This window comes from Fusarium oxysporum, chromosome 12 (genome assembly GCF_000149955.1).
Source record: "Fusarium oxysporum f. sp. lycopersici 4287 chromosome 12, whole genome shotgun sequence".
NCBI lineage: Eukaryota > Fungi > Ascomycota > Sordariomycetes > Hypocreales > Nectriaceae > Fusarium > Fusarium oxysporum.
In genome coordinates, this window is record NC_030997.1 from 95,892 (window position 1) to 109,950 (window position 14,059).

Sequence of the window (14,059 nt, forward strand, 5' to 3'; positions counted from 1 at the left end):
CCTGAAACGCTCCTCAGTCTTCTGGAGACGGTGCGTTTTCGAATGCTTGAATCGAAATAGTGTCGTTGTGATACATCAATAAGAAGCGTAATTGGTTTAGTGGTAAAATTCTCCGTTGCCATTCGAGTAACGTCGGGGAGCCCAGGGTTCGATTCCCTGATTACGCATTGAAAACGAAGTCTTAGATGATTTCAATCTTTTGCCATTGTTTCTTTTTGCTCTGTTGTTAATTTATAGTGTCGCTGGCAATGGTCATACCTAGCATCGTTGTGACTAGTTTCTTCCATTTTAGCATTCCTTATCCACTACCCCTTCCTTTCGAATAAATGATAGCCTGAGGAGCATAGGATATAACCTAATTTATATTACTTATTCTTTAATAGAAAGAAAATTAATAATATTACTTAATATATTAATTTAGCACTGGAGGTTTAGGAGGAATAGATAAGTCTTACTATCTGGCTTACTTCCCCCATGTTCCGATAAGAAGTTTTTCATTACATGCCAACCAACTTGAGATGCAAGTCATGCAACCAAACATATCAAAATCCATTTCCATTCTTAGAGATCATTTCTTGTCGCTCTAAGCGTATCAATATTACAAAACACAGCTTATGCTCTTTGTTTCCTGCGAGCCTGGTTCTTGCCAACACCATCATACATGCCAAAGTCAACTAAACTGACTTCCCACAGGCGCCACAGTTATCCTAGATACTTAGAAACAGGTTTTAAATGCCTGTAACAGCTTATGGGGCCACATCATAGGAGTCATTATGCACAACGGCGCGTTTTCATCACTCCTTCTTCGCCCATGATGGAATCTACAAACAGAGGTGGGCACACCTTATGCGAGTCTCTGACCACAGTAATGATGTCGTATCATTCAAGTACAGCTAGCAGGCAATTGGAGCAATGAAGACCCCGTAAACTTGCAGCCAAGCCTTTGGTGTGGTCAAGAGACGTGTCGAGGCCCCCTAGGTGACGAGACATGCAGCCAACAGCATCCAGCACTCGCTTGCCTTTTCCTAATATCGAATAGCTTCATGCCTGGCTTACCTTACACCTTCCCTTATGGGGTACATGTTTCTGCTGTTGGGTTGCTATGCGTTGTAGTGGCTTCCACCAAGTGTCATACCACCATCACATCCAAGCAGACTGTGGACTACCTATTTTGGGCACCAAATCGTCGGATATTTCCCTGGGAATTTACCAAGGCAAGTTTCCTTATCGTTACGTTCGCGCTGCCTTTTGCGACCCATTCCTGCCCATTTGCGCTCTGTTCAGCGTTTTCTCACAGCATCTCCACGTCTTGTCCCGAAACAGCACTATGTCACAGATACCATCAAACTATCAATGCCAGTGTAAATCCTGTTCTACTAGTAAATACCACACTCGCTCAGTAGCTAAGTCTTGCACAAACCAAATATCGGCTCAGGAGCAGCACGCCGGAGTGCAAGCTTCATCGCAGCTGGGGTCACGGCAATCATCACACCCAACCAGTGGCAGAAAGGAGCATCTGGTATCAAGGCTCCTGCAATCTATCATTCGTTATTGGATCTTCATGACGCTGGACCAGCAGGTACTCAGAAGCCAAAGCCAGCCTGGCGACATACCTTCCAGTCCTGCAACTACTCTCAGCAATGACAACACGAGTGATGGAGGGTCTACCACCAGTCTTTCCAAACATGATAGATCCTCGGATATTGAAGAAGAGTCAGTGGATGGTTCAGTGAATGAAGGAGAGTCAATGAGCCAAACGGATCCCGCCTCGAATGAAGATGCAGATCTAACAAAGTTCACCTTAAAGAGTCTTTTGTTAGGTGAGGAACTCAAGAGGCTCCAAGTCTGGAAAACATCCTTTTCCAACGACGAGCTGGATAGACTACCTACTATCAACCACGAAGTCGCACAGAGTGTACTGAAATGCTTGACGAACGTGGCCAACATACTGATTGAAGGGACAAGTCAGTCATCACCTACTTCCAATCCTTGACCGCGGTATTTGCTGATACACCAACAGAGGAATGGCGAATCAGATCGGAGCCAGATGATCTTAAGACTGAAGGGGTATTTCTAGAGAGTCTACTGGAAGAGATTGAGACAAAGGCATCGGAATCCAATGTCGAAAACGAGGCAATGACGGATTGTAGTGGTATTTCAGAGTCAGATGAATCTTACCTGACCATTGGGAATCCAAGCTTGATCAAAGATCTCAAATATGAGATCGACAGACTTCAAATGCTTTCTCACTCTTTGCGCCTTGGAATGAGGACCGGAGTCATATTTACGAATAGCTGAACACTCGATACCTTACATATATAAACCGTTATCAAATAAAACATTCCTTCGAAGAAAAGACACTGGGTTTCCAGGATATAAATATACCATGTTTCAGGAGCTCTAGTCAATAATCTCCTGGCATTCCATGTCATTCATTTCACCACGCTTAACCATTTCCCTGAGAGGACTAATGACCGACTGATAAAAGTTTCGCTGGAACATTTCATAGTCGCTTTGTTCATCGTCGCTGCTTTCGCCGTAAGCCATGCAGTATCGAACTGCCTCCTGGTATTGAACACTTGTCTCGGTTCCCAGGCGACTCAATTCCTTATCCAGCTGTTGCTGTATAATCTGCCCTTTGAGCTCCTTCCAAAGCCCAAGCTCCAGAAGAACATGTCCGAGATGGTACATGAACCTTTTTGGCCTTGTAGATCCGTGATCAAACATGGCGGCCCGCAGAAATGGCATCTTTTCAGATTCGATGGGATAGAATTTGATGTCCTGCGTACCCCATCCATCACCAAGCCATTCTCGCCAGCCATATCGGAGAGTCGCTTCGGCAAGCTTTAAAGCCAGTCTGAAACGGTTGTTTCGAAGCGATCGACTACGGTGGAAGAGAGTGAGATAGCGCCGATATTTCTTTCTCTTTTTCGACTGCAGCCTTCTCTGATCCCCCTCCCGTATAATTTTGGAGAGAGTGAGAGGTTTGCAACTTGTTTTTGGTCGCTTATTCTCATCCAGGTAGAATATCTGGTGGCCGCTATCCCGATCAACAGCGATACACATAGCTAGACGATCGCTGCCTTGTGCAAGACTTCCAGGGCATACCTGAACCCGACAAAATTCGGCAACGTTTTGTGGTGTTTGTATGCGCTGATTTGACGACAACGCAGTGCTAGATGAGTATCCAGAGTCACGGCGCCAACGTTGACGAAGCCCATTCATTACTGTCACCAAAGGCGAGGACGGCTCTGAGTAGACAGCGTCACTCTCGTCTCCCGGAAGGACCAATCTGGAGTGAGCCTCAAACCAGATGTAGTCTCCCTTGTTAAAGTTGGACTCTATAGCAACGTGATGGCCAGTGATGGCAACGTCATTTGGATTGATACAAAGCGGCTCCTGTTCTTGAACTGGCACAAGTCCAACAAGAGCTGTATGTCCGTGTGCTTGCTCTTGGCCGTTCACTGGGCAAGCTTCGCACAAGTGACGATAGAGCGTTTTCGTGGCTGAACTTGAAATGTAAAGCCTGGTATAGCTCGTTGTTGATTGAGATGCTGGTTGACAGTTTGAAAGCCGGTAGACCAAGCTTTCAATAGCGGAAACATCAAATCCAATCTTTCCGATGAGCTTATCGAGGTCCTTGAAGATCCTTGAATTTCGAATTTTACGTTCACTTGATCGACCCTATCGCCCGTTAATTAGCGTTCTGATGTGACAGTGGATTTGATTCTTACCCGACTTCGAGTGGGAACTCGCGAGAATGAACTGAGAGCATCCTGTAGTTTGTCACGTATACTGACAAGTCTATGTTTCAGATCCTCTATGCTGTTTTCACCTGTTGGCCCTTCGCTTTGCTGAGTCTTTTTCGTAGCTGTAAACCATTGTTCTACAAGCGCCATGTGAACCTTAATTCTCACTTTCTGATCACTGGCCTTGTCATAGAGTTGCTTCACACAAGTCGCCTTCATGTGAGGAGTTCGGTCTAGCAGTATTTCGTATTTCTCCATTAGACTGCCGTTAATCTCACTGATGTAATGGGAATCGGCCTCTGAAATACCCGGTGGCAGTTCTTGCATGACCTCTAATTCAAAATCTTCATCCTGATCCTCGTCAAGAGCCGGAATCTGTCCAAAATAGAAATCTTCCTTGATGGTAGATGACGTTGAGGCTACTGCTTGAAGGGGACTAAGATTCAAGGTTTTTATGACAGCTTTTCGAATCTCTAGTCGGTCTCCGATGGCTCCGTTGACTTGCAACGAATTGTGATTTGCTTGGTTTCCAGAAGCATGGTGAGAAATCGTTTGAGAGTCCATTTCGAGCTATCCAATAAAGCTGGCGTCGAATAGAACATGGAAAGGGTGTGGGGGAAAAGAAACCAGCAATACATATGACAGTTTCATCAGATGATCAGTTGCACAAGTAGGCGGAAAGATAAGTCTGGGACCCCAACAGCCCCGAAATTTGAGGCTCGGTCTAGTGGAGGGAATCAAATGCAGAAAGGCGAAGCCCCCACTGATATTTCCAATGGTATGCATAATCGTTCGTTCGCAAAACAATATTATCATGCATGTCATCAAATAGTCGTCAGCCTGGTTGGTTGCCCGATGTGACGGGACTGCATTGCATTGCATTTACACGTAGCTTTGGAAAACAGCCCATGAGCTTTGCTTACACCACGATAAATTGACCCCTCTTCTGCCAAAAGCATCGCAGCCGACCGCTGAATGGGTGTACATCTTTCCAATCAAGTAGCTTAAAATTGAACAGCTGATCAAAAGGTGTATTTACTCGTGTGCGGCTGAAGAAGATGAGCCAACGTGGCCGTAATCAACACCAGTCAGCATGCATGCCTTGAGGGAGGGCGGAAATTCCCTCTGCAGTCTTTTTAGCCGCATCAGTGTACTGAGTTTGTAATTTGAAGTGGCTGTAGGCCCGGACCCGTTGTTCTAAATTCTTTGGCTTTCAGTCTGCCTAGCCACTTAGCAGTAAATCCACTTTGCCAATACTTCCACCATGGTGACTTTCATTTCCAATTACACTTTGTCTGTTATTGTGACTAACGCATTTATACTTGCAGATTGACCCTATCGGAGCAGTAGCAGCCGCTACAGCCTCAATTGATCAATCCCTCAGACTTATCCGACGAGTCTCTACGGCCATCGAGATCCATAAGAATGGCAGGAAAGACCTAGAGTTTATTTTCGAGGACCTCTCCAGTATTGCCCAAGTTATAGAACTTGTCCAAACCATCGAAGAAATCAGAACCAAAGGAGTTCTAAAAGCCTTAGCAAATATGCTAAAACATGCTGAAAAGCTAGATGATCATGTCAAACAGGTCAAAAAGAAGTCCAGCACCGGCTCTTCATTTCGTCGCGCCGCTCACCACTTCATGACTGGCCCTGAAGATTTGGAGCATACCAATAGAGTGGTCAAAGAGCTAGCATCTCTCAAGACCACGCTGATCCTTCATATTCAAGTTGCTCATGTTGGCCTTGTTGTTCAAAATGATCAGGACAAGCGGGCAAACCCGGGTTGCACTCACATGTTGGACAGTTCGGTTCTTCATGAGGTCAATCAAGTTGTTGAGCAAAGACTCGGCAAGGGACAGGGGCTAAAGATAGCTGAAGTCCTTCGAGGCAAGAGCGCAGACGGTATGCATTGTGGCTATTCTGTCATGGCAGATAGCTAACCTAGCTTCATAGATGATGGAATGATTCGCCTTTCGCAAGAGGAGTATGAATGCCTCGTATTTCATAGCTTGGACGATAGTCAATCCAACCAAGAACTCGGTACGTCATGGCCTGATGGGACATCGTTTGGGAAACTGACACTACACAAGGTACAATTCGCGTTGCCAATAACCAAACCTTTGATCAAGCATTGCAAATCAACGGATTTATAAGCGACGACTGGATGGAGTTTGCTCAGAACCTGACTATCGAGGATAATGAAGCTCGCAACCAGTCTATCCAGGTAAATGTACCTACTAGGACGGAGCATTTCGCCGAGCTTTTGGCTGTCAGAAACAAAACTCTCGAGATGATGCCTAGTTCGGCTTGGGCACCAGCCCCACTGATGCCAAAGCAGAATATTAGAAGCCTGGAATGAATTCGTATTTCCTCTTACCACTAGTTGAGTATAAGGGGATATGTTTCATGATTCGCGGTGGTGGCTGAGGAATAAGGGTTCAAAGCGGCAGTCCGTGACAGATTACGTGTTACTTAAGTGTCATTTTCTAATACCGAGCCAGACTTTCCAGAAAGCCCCAGTCCAACGTAGCAATGCTGTACTGATTATTTGGTGGCGGGTCAGAGTGCCACATTTGCCATCTTGTACATTAAAAAGCTCAGCCAATTCGTGAAATCCTGCAAAGGATTCACAAAACCAACAAATTCGCTTCTAGGCGAATATTTAGCTCTCATAAAAGTTGGGTCAATCCGTGTTCATAATTGTGTGTTTTGTAGAAGGAGAGCTGTTACTGTGGCGAATTAGACGATCAACAATTACTTTCAGTCGTATCTCAGCGAGATTTGACGTTGTCTGGAATTCTGGGTTCCGTTCGAGACAAGAGAGATTTAGACATGTCATTGGCGTTATAAGCCAAAACTGAAACCAAATACACGACAGATGTGGATAAAGAAGTGGGTCGAGAGACAAATCCAAAGAGCTTCATACACTTCAAAATAGCATCTAGGATACACCAACGTCCATGTTGTTAGGAATGACACTTTAAATACATACAATGGCGCACCGTTCTAATCAACAAGTTTGAGTGGGCCAGCGTCAGTCTCAACGACTAGGCGTCGCCACATCACCAGGACGTGCTAAGGATCCAGCATGAAACTCATGAGCAGGGGCGTCCATTTGATGAGGCATAGCGCTCTCTGGAGCATGGTTTCCTCAGTTATGCACATGATTTCATCGGTTGTAATCGACCTTGTGACTATTCACTCTATCTTCCTCGGGACGAGAACATTGACCAGGGGTAGGTCTCTGAATATCAGAGACGAGGGGTATGGCCTCGCCCGCTTCAAGGACAAGATAGCTGGGAGAAATGTCGTAGCGGAGCACTGAGCATTTTGGCAGCATAGAATATTATTACTAGCATGTTTCGGCAGTCTCGTACACCTCGCTAAAGTAAATGTGTAAAAGTCTAGCTTTCGCCACAAGGCTCACTAGCAAATAATCCTTCAGAGTGACAATAAAAACGAGGATATCGCAATAGACAGGCAAATAAGTATAGTAATTCTTTATTAAGAATGGTGTATTTTAGCATCGTTAGTTTATTCTTATAATAAGCAAAGCTATTCTGATAACCTACAATTTGCAAGAGATCCTTAACATTGCTTTTCGCTGGGGTTCCAAGAAGTCAAGTCAAGGCTGGTTATATTATCAAACAGTTCGCCCAGCTCATATGTGACGTAACTATTCGTTTACTCTTCTGCATTTAACTCTTGAATTATTCATGGCAGTTCAATCCTTGGAAGTTAAAGTAGAGTAAGCCCTGTGATTCCAGTTAGGTCAGAAAATGAGGAAATTGGGGGCCAATCTGTTTTTACTGGCCCGACAAACAGCCACCACCATTTAATATCAGCATGCAGGATGACGTAAAACCACAAATATGCAATATATAAGCTTGCAATATAAATAACCAATACTGTCTGGATTTGACTGTCTTTCCTTGATAACTTTACGGCATTATAATAAAAAGTCTTATTGCCGAACTTGTTTAATTGTCAACCATTCCATAGTCAGCGACTTTCTCGATAATAAACTCAGGTAAGTATTATAGTTCTTTCTATGTCTTCTGCCAAGGATTGTAAGATCTCGCTGACTTGCTTAGAGCACGTGTATCGCGCAAGTTTTAACTATGTCTAACTTTCGACCGCACCCCTTGCCCTTCACCAGTAGAGACCCCAGGATGAACGACGCGACGGGAGAAGGGGAGGCTGCAATTAGTGATCCGTGTCTATTCCCCTGCTATATCGCCTCAGAACCAGCGTATGCTCTTGCAAGAAAGATCAAAGAGAAGAAGCATAAGAGAGATGAAGCTAAAGCGGCTGAGAAGAAGCTGGATGACGAGGAAAGCACTAAGGCGAAGGAATAGCTTATAGCAAGAACAATATGTCTTAATATAACTCGTTTAATCTGTATATTAATATAGTTTTGTTTTAAAAAGAGAGGGAAGACCAGTAAAATAACCAGCGAATAATCTTGAGCCCATGGCAAATTTCTGGCACAGGCTAAACAAGGAATTACTTGAACATCTAAGCCATGACGTGTGAGACTTCTCTACATTGGGCCTGGACCGATCTGCACCCCCACTTTCCGACACGACTTTTGGATAGGAGGCAAATTATCAAGACTGCATCAGGCACATAATGGTTATAAAGCGTGGTAGATAATATTGCAATATTCAAGTTTAATGGTATATCATGTAATAATAGTTATTATAAATATTACTAAGACTAAAGTTAGAAGGCGGTAACTAGAGTCGGCCAGGAAGGTGTTAAGATGACAAACTCGTGGTTTATAATAATGGTAGCCATTCTCATCTGGCTTTTATGGCAATCATGAACATGGCTAACTTGTTATTCCTTGGCAAGTAGATGGTCTAATTTTGCCATAACTACTCAATGAGATGCAGCTATATAAGGTCAGTGGCTTTAGAGAGTAGAGTATCCTCTAAGAAGTTTTAAGGAATACAAAAGTGCAGGCCAAGAGAGCTAAGCTAAATTTCTTAAATAGACCTAGAATAAGTAGCCCAAGAATATTTAATCCTCTATAGGATAAGTATAGAAAGTTATGATTACCTACCAGAAATTTGCCATTAATCCAGCTGTTTTAAATATCTTCACATCGACTCAACCACTCGTATTCAGCCTCGGCCCAAGATAAGTACATGACTCATGGGTCAATTATCCCCTATTGGTCCGCATTATACGAGTAAGGGCCCCAGCTGGGCACACCCTTCTTGGTCTTCGGAGACCCAATAGGCTTCAGTGTCATTTTGTCACCTTGGCAAGTATACGTAGCCTTGCCGTTGGAGAAATAACCTCCGCCGGGTGCAAGATCAAATTTGGTATCGACGCCCAGTGACGGCACCTTTGCCTCGGCAGTCCCCGTCCCCTTGGTGAAGGAAAGGCACAGCGTCCCGGAGCCGTCGCCTCCTGAAGCCGTGGAGACGACGCCAGTCGCTTTCCCGTTGACGACAACGCTGACCGGCGTGTCCCTGTCCAGCAGCTTCTGAACATACGCGACGGTAAAGCCGTCATACGTAAACGTGGCCTGTTTGCCGTGGAATTCGAGCTTGGCGGTTCCACTGACCCGTACATCCTTTACGGTAACTTGTGGGATGGCTGTTAGAATGTCCTCCATGAATTTCTGAGTCGTTGGGATATCAAGACTCCAAGAACTTTTTAAGCATGGGTCCATCGGAATCTTCGAGCCCTTGCAAGAGCCTTTGGCTGTTGGTGGTGGACGAGGACGTCGGGTTGGGCGAGGGCGCTTAACGGTGGTTGTTGAGCACTCTTTCTTACGGGCACCTTTTTTAGGGCGCCTCTTGCAGCATTCCTCGTCTTCGTATTGCTGGACGAAGCTGATCTCAACCTTGTCTGTGTCTTTGTCCTCGGTCGAGGTGAAAAGTATAAAAACCGCTACTGGGTCCGAGGCACAAGGAATAGTAATGACACCTTCTGATCCACCGCCTGATGCATCGCCAGGGAATGCATTCCAAGTGTTTGGATCTGCAAGCCTCCATGCCAGTCGCTGGTTCCCTGTGGTGGACGCATAGAGCTTTATATTCTGGCCTGGATCGAAGGACGTTGAAAACTCCCTCATGGTAAACGGGAAGGTTTCCAAGACGGCAGTTCCCTCGGTGGCATCCTCATCCACAGACCATATGACACCAATCTCGTCAGGACTGTTGATTCTCGGGACATATCCACCACCTGAATCTACGATCGAACCAATGGTGAAGGATTTTCCAAATTCGAAAAAGTCGTCTGCCATTGTGGCATAAGCGGTCAGACGGGCCCGCTCTTCGCTTTCGCTGCTTGTAAAAACAGTTGACGTGACAAACTGATGGATGTAAGTCAGGTCGTGCGAGGGCTCGAGAGACTGAAACCATATGTTGGCGTTGTACTCATTCCTCCAGATGGGGGCCCCTGGGTCGTAATATGCGGCAGCCCTCCACTCAGCATTTACCCGAGGGAACACGAGGTTGCTAAAATAGTCGGCCGACGACTCCACCACCCACCGTGACGGGCTGTTAGGAGGGGTCTGTCCCCCGTTGAACTCTTGCTGGACGCAGTGGTAGATCTCATGGGCAACGCCCTGCATGGCCTTTGGATCCATCTTGAGAGCCTGTTCCGCGCCCCAAAACTCAAAGCTTCGGATCTGGCAGGGGCCGTTTGGTATGGGAAACGACGCATCGAGAGAAGCGGAGCTCGCAGCTGCCCCGAGGATGATGATGAGGTCTGGAACCGTTGCGAAATTCCCATAGTAGGCAACACTCTCGGTGATGGCTTCGTGCAGCAGGGAATCGACGAGCTTGGCACTGTTACTCCAGTCCTCGGTGTAGATGACGCTCACTTTTGTGTTTCCAATGGTTTTGGGGTAGCCCTCTAGCATTTGGCACTGGCCGGCGACGGTGAAGTGGTCTCCAGGTTTGACACCTGGCCAGAACTTGGCACAGCTGAAAGCGCCGTTCTGGGCCAACGCAAACTGGATAGTCGCGCCGAGCAGAAGAAGTACAGTCCACATGATAGATGAGTTCAAAAGCAACATGATGCGAAAGGTGTATTCGTAATTTTATACATAGCAGCGACGGCGAAACATCTTATATGCTTTTATCATACAATAAGAGACCTACCTAGGAGGAGGAGCAGCCCCGGTTTTCAACGGAGCCGCCACCTCACAGGCTGTTGGCACTGTTTCTTGACGGTCACCGCACTATTAGGATACAGCATCCTTTTAGCAGCACTCTTTAAATGGGTCAAAGTAAATAACGGGGTCTTTCCCGTATGTAGTAAGAAAATTGAGAACATCCGCTAAGTTGTGTTGAAGGAAAAGTCACCGAGCCTCTTATGCCACGATTAGAGGATGCTATGACTTGCTATGACCTTCTGGGCAGGGGCTTGGAATAAACTACTGTCCATTAAAACACGGAGCCAATCCACAACTGTGAGATTGATAGTGAATTATGAGCTGAGTTTCATCTCCTAACAATTACGGAGCGTAAACACCGCTCCGTGACGGAGATGGAAGTGGCAGGAAAATAAACATATTTTACTGCTATTTATAAAATACTTAATGAAACTATATATCTTACTAATAAAATTCAAGATCTGTTTAAAATTAACTACAAAGGTGGCAAGCAAGCTGCTTTCTCTCTAATTCTCTAGGAGTTAAGCGACAGCAATACCATTCCGGGCAATAGGAGGGCTTTGGGATACATGACTGAGCTGGCAAAATGCATCGTGGAGAATACCATACTGGATGTCCTCGCAATTCAACTTCTTAGAAGCAATGGTTTTTCTGCTGGTCATATTGGAGCTCAAAGAAGGAGATCATGGTATTGCCACGTTTTCACAGTCAATTCAAACTATCGAAATGTTTTTACTAGCAAGCCGGATAACTACAACATATACCCTAAAAGTGATATTAATACATACTGGCTAAGTAGTATGCCTTCGCGTTATTAATAATATATTTGCATATATATAACTCCTAATACAAATTATATATTTACTTAGTTTATGAATTATTACCTTCTTTATGCTTAAGGGTAAGTCACCGAAAAGATAAGATAACAGTGCTTAAGATGAGACCATTTTTAGTAAGTATAGTGTGTTCATTCCGAATCAGGCGGAGAAGAGTGACGAAACATGCACAGCTTGACAAAATCCGCACCTGGTGACTTACCAGGGCCGGACATATCTGAGCTCGCACTCGCTCTCGTCAGCGCTAGCAAAAAGCCCCGTTAGACACTGCTAAAGTCCGATCTCAGGAGGCAAAAACTCCGTTTTGATTGGAACGTTTTCTGTTGAGCGTGACTTAGCGACTTGGAATTATAACAATCTGACATCTTCCCCAGATTAAATCTCAATCTCATTTCCTTCATCTGTTTATCTTTCAGTTGATACTTGGGAATCGAACATGGAGTCTTTCAAAGTCATTGTTGTTGGCGCTGGGCCAGTCGGGATGGTCCTGGCTCACGCGCTTCAAGTCTCTGGCATCGACTACGTGCTTGTTGAACAGCGCTCTCAAATCCCTCCTGATCCTGCTTATGGCTTATTCTTATGGCCTCATATTATGCGAATCTTTCACCAACTGGGAATTCTTGAAGCTGTTGAAGCTGTCGCGCAGCCTATGGTTGAAGCGGTTCATAGATCAATTGACGGCAGTGTTATTCATCGCTCCAGAGGGTTTGAAGAGCTCGGCGCACTGTGAGTATAAGTTTAAGCGCTGCTGGATATTCTACTGACAACTGAAAGGTTCGGATATCCTATGGCTATTTTTAACAGAGGTGATTTTGCCTCGGCGTTGATGAGCAAGCTTGCAAATAAGGACCAACGCGTCAAGACAAACAAGCGCCTCACCAACGTCATACACCACGACAACGGTGTAACAGTCGAATTCGCAGACGGTACCACAGAAGAAGGATCAGTTGTAATTGGCTGCGACGGCGTCTGGAGTAGTGTCCGCGATCAAATGAAAGCGAAAGCACCAAAAGGCCTCTTCGACGAGAATCCCAACCCATTTCAAGCACCCCACGCCGGCGTCTTTGCCAAGGCTCTATGCCCCAAGGAACTCGAGAGTGGTAGGAACATTAATGTTTACCAAGATGGGTCTCACGTTCAGGTCTTTACTGGTCTGAGAGAGGCTCAGATTATTGTGTATCATCGCATTCCTACTGCGAGAACAAAAACGTTCTTTGGCCAGAATGATGCTGAAGAGGCGGCGAAGCCTTGGATGGATGTCCCGGTCGGAGAGGGAATTACGTTTGGTGATTTATGGAGGAACAAGATTGCTGGAGGTAGTGCGAACTTTGATGAGGGTGTTTTGCCATGGTGGCATTGGGGACGTATGGTTCTTGTCGGTGATGCTGCTCACAAGGTAAGTCGTATACCACGTTGACTGACCTCAAGCTAACATTGAATAGATGAACCCTATCAGAGGTGCAGGAGCATGCTGCGGCATCGAAGACGCCATCGCTTTAGTGAACGGCCTCAGCCGGCTGCTCCACTCAGATGCCAACCCATCAGACCGCAAGCTCCGCCAGACTTTCCTTGCATATCAGTACGAGCGAGAGGCTGCCGCGAAGTTATGGAATGATATTTCTGCGCTGAACCTAGAACTATGCATCGGTGCTAATCAGCCCGCACTGAAAGCGCAGGGCGTTGCTGATTACAGAACTATTCCTCTGGTTGCGGATGGACCTATCTTGCAAAATGTTCCGTTTGACGAGAAGAGAGGGTTTGTTCCGTGGAATAGGAAGACTCGCAAGTCTAATGATAAGACTAAAGCGCGCCTGTAGTTTGGAGATGGCGGTCTATTATAATTGGCGGTCATGGGGCATCGTATAGTACATCAAGGATTAGCGCGCTCGGGAAGGGTAGGCAAGATAAATTTAATCACTTCCATGTTCGCAATGCAATCATATCAGATCACGGTGGCTTAGACTGGGTTACGTGTTGAATCTGGACATCAAGTTAAGCTAGCCGCGATGCGATAGAAATACCAGCAAAATCTACTTTGCTCGGTACCTATAATTAGATGGTCCGTATGAAACAATATATGACCATTCGTGGCTTGAAAAGTCTCACTCGATAGGATGATATTAGTTCCGTGGGTAGTACAAACCGATAGTCTGTCTTGGCACTAAGGCTCAGTGGTGAGGCGGATGAATTTGGACCAATCCAAGTTGAAAATAAGCCAAGCCATAACGAAGCTGAAAAGCAGGGTAGCGGATGATCGACAGAACCTGTTGAGGAAAGAGAAAAGAGGCAGGTATTTTAAAGAAGTAGGTCTCCTATGTTCAGCCTTGATTCAAGTC

The 14,059-nt window shown here is 45.6% G+C and overlaps 7 protein-coding genes and 1 non-coding gene across 9 annotated transcripts; 5 read left to right on the plus strand and 3 right to left on the minus strand.

Moving 5' to 3' along the window:
* The first annotated feature begins 85 nt into the window (after positions 1–85).
* Positions 86–167, plus strand: FOXG_21071. Its single transcript has one exon. It is a non-coding gene; the product is annotated as a tRNA-Gly (tRNA).
* A 1,022-nt stretch (positions 168–1,189) lies between these two features.
* On the plus strand, positions 1,190–2,364 carry FOXG_21072 (uncharacterized protein). The gene is made up of 2 exons (XM_018401416.1): positions 1,190–1,964; positions 2,021–2,364. The coding sequence occupies exons 1-2, from the start codon at positions 1,328–1,330 to the stop codon at positions 2,296–2,298; spliced, it is 915 nt and encodes a 304-aa protein (XP_018252227.1). The 5' UTR covers positions 1,190–1,327; the 3' UTR covers positions 2,299–2,364.
* FOXG_13098 (uncharacterized protein) lies at positions 2,256–4,459 on the minus strand. Its single transcript, XM_018393045.1, has 2 exons — positions 3,735–4,459; positions 2,256–3,684 (listed from the first exon to the last, which is right to left on the minus strand). The coding sequence occupies exons 1-2, from the start codon at positions 4,311–4,313 to the stop codon at positions 2,401–2,403; spliced, it is 1,863 nt and encodes a 620-aa protein (XP_018252228.1). The 5' UTR covers positions 4,314–4,459; the 3' UTR covers positions 2,256–2,400.
* A 455-nt stretch (positions 4,460–4,914) lies between these two features.
* FOXG_13099 (uncharacterized protein) lies at positions 4,915–6,305 on the plus strand. 2 transcript variants are annotated; one of them, XM_018393046.1, is made up of 4 exons: positions 4,915–5,016; positions 5,078–5,651; positions 5,703–5,789; positions 5,840–6,305. In XM_018393046.1, the coding sequence occupies exons 1-4, from the start codon at positions 5,014–5,016 to the stop codon at positions 6,106–6,108; spliced, it is 933 nt and encodes a 310-aa protein (XP_018252229.1). In that variant the 5' UTR covers positions 4,915–5,013; the 3' UTR covers positions 6,109–6,305. The 2 variants fall into 2 exon arrangements, with proteins under 2 accessions (XP_018252229.1, XP_018252230.1); XM_018393047.1 differs by having other exon boundaries at positions 4,915–5,651.
* A 1,565-nt stretch (positions 6,306–7,870) lies between these two features.
* On the plus strand, positions 7,871–8,160 carry FOXG_21073 (uncharacterized protein; the record flags this gene model as incomplete). Its single annotated transcript, XM_018401417.1, has 1 exon — positions 7,871–8,160. The coding sequence occupies one exon, from the start codon at positions 7,871–7,873 to the stop codon at positions 8,105–8,107; it is 237 nt and encodes a 78-aa protein (XP_018252231.1). The 3' UTR covers positions 8,108–8,160.
* A 765-nt stretch (positions 8,161–8,925) lies between these two features.
* Positions 8,926–10,788, minus strand: FOXG_13100 (uncharacterized protein; the record flags this gene model as incomplete). Its single annotated transcript, XM_018393048.1, has 1 exon — positions 8,926–10,788. The coding sequence occupies one exon, from the start codon at positions 10,786–10,788 to the stop codon at positions 8,926–8,928; it is 1,863 nt and encodes a 620-aa protein (XP_018252232.1).
* A 620-nt stretch (positions 10,789–11,408) lies between these two features.
* FOXG_21074 (uncharacterized protein) lies at positions 11,409–11,549 on the minus strand (the record flags this gene model as incomplete). Its single annotated transcript, XM_018401418.1, has 1 exon — positions 11,409–11,549. One exon carries the CDS (start codon positions 11,547–11,549, stop codon positions 11,409–11,411), a length of 141 nt encoding a protein of 46 aa, XP_018252233.1.
* Positions 11,550–11,998: 449 nt separating this feature from the next.
* FOXG_13101 (uncharacterized protein) lies at positions 11,999–13,643 on the plus strand. Its single transcript, XM_018393049.1, has 3 exons — positions 11,999–12,449; positions 12,498–13,119; positions 13,166–13,643. The coding sequence occupies exons 1-3, from the start codon at positions 12,160–12,162 to the stop codon at positions 13,538–13,540; spliced, it is 1,287 nt and encodes a 428-aa protein (XP_018252234.1). The 5' UTR covers positions 11,999–12,159; the 3' UTR covers positions 13,541–13,643.
* The last annotated feature ends 416 nt before the right edge of the window (positions 13,644–14,059 follow it).

What these genes read in the sequence shown, in the direction of transcription:
- FOXG_21072 (XM_018401416.1), top strand. Translation starts at nt 1,328, where the DNA reads ATGTCACAGATACCATCAAACTATCAATGCCAGTGTAAATCCTGTTCT. An exon ending in CATACTGATTGAAGGGACAA is followed by an intron (nt 1,965 to 2,020) that starts GTCAGTCATCAC and finishes ATACACCAACAG; the next exon opens with AGGAATGGCGAATCAGATCG.
- FOXG_13098 (XM_018393045.1), bottom strand. Translation starts at nt 4,313, where the DNA reads ATGGACTCTCAAACGATTTCTCACCATGCTTCTGGAAACCAAGCAAAT. An exon ending in GAGTTCCCACTCGAAGTCGG is followed by an intron (nt 3,685 to 3,734) that starts GTAAGAATCAAA and finishes AACGGGCGATAG; the next exon opens with GGTCGATCAAGTGAACGTAA.
- FOXG_13099 (XM_018393046.1), top strand. An exon ending in TCGAGGCAAGAGCGCAGACG is followed by an intron (nt 5,652 to 5,702) that starts GTATGCATTGTG and finishes CTAGCTTCATAG; the next exon opens with ATGATGGAATGATTCGCCTT. An exon ending in TCAATCCAACCAAGAACTCG is followed by an intron (nt 5,790 to 5,839) that starts GTACGTCATGGC and finishes ACACTACACAAG; the next exon opens with GTACAATTCGCGTTGCCAAT.
- FOXG_13101 (XM_018393049.1), top strand. Translation starts at nt 12,160, where the DNA reads ATGGAGTCTTTCAAAGTCATTGTTGTTGGCGCTGGGCCAGTCGGGATG. An exon ending in TTTGAAGAGCTCGGCGCACT is followed by an intron (nt 12,450 to 12,497) that starts GTGAGTATAAGT and finishes GACAACTGAAAG; the next exon opens with GTTCGGATATCCTATGGCTA. An exon ending in TCGGTGATGCTGCTCACAAG is followed by an intron (nt 13,120 to 13,165) that starts GTAAGTCGTATA and finishes AACATTGAATAG; the next exon opens with ATGAACCCTATCAGAGGTGC.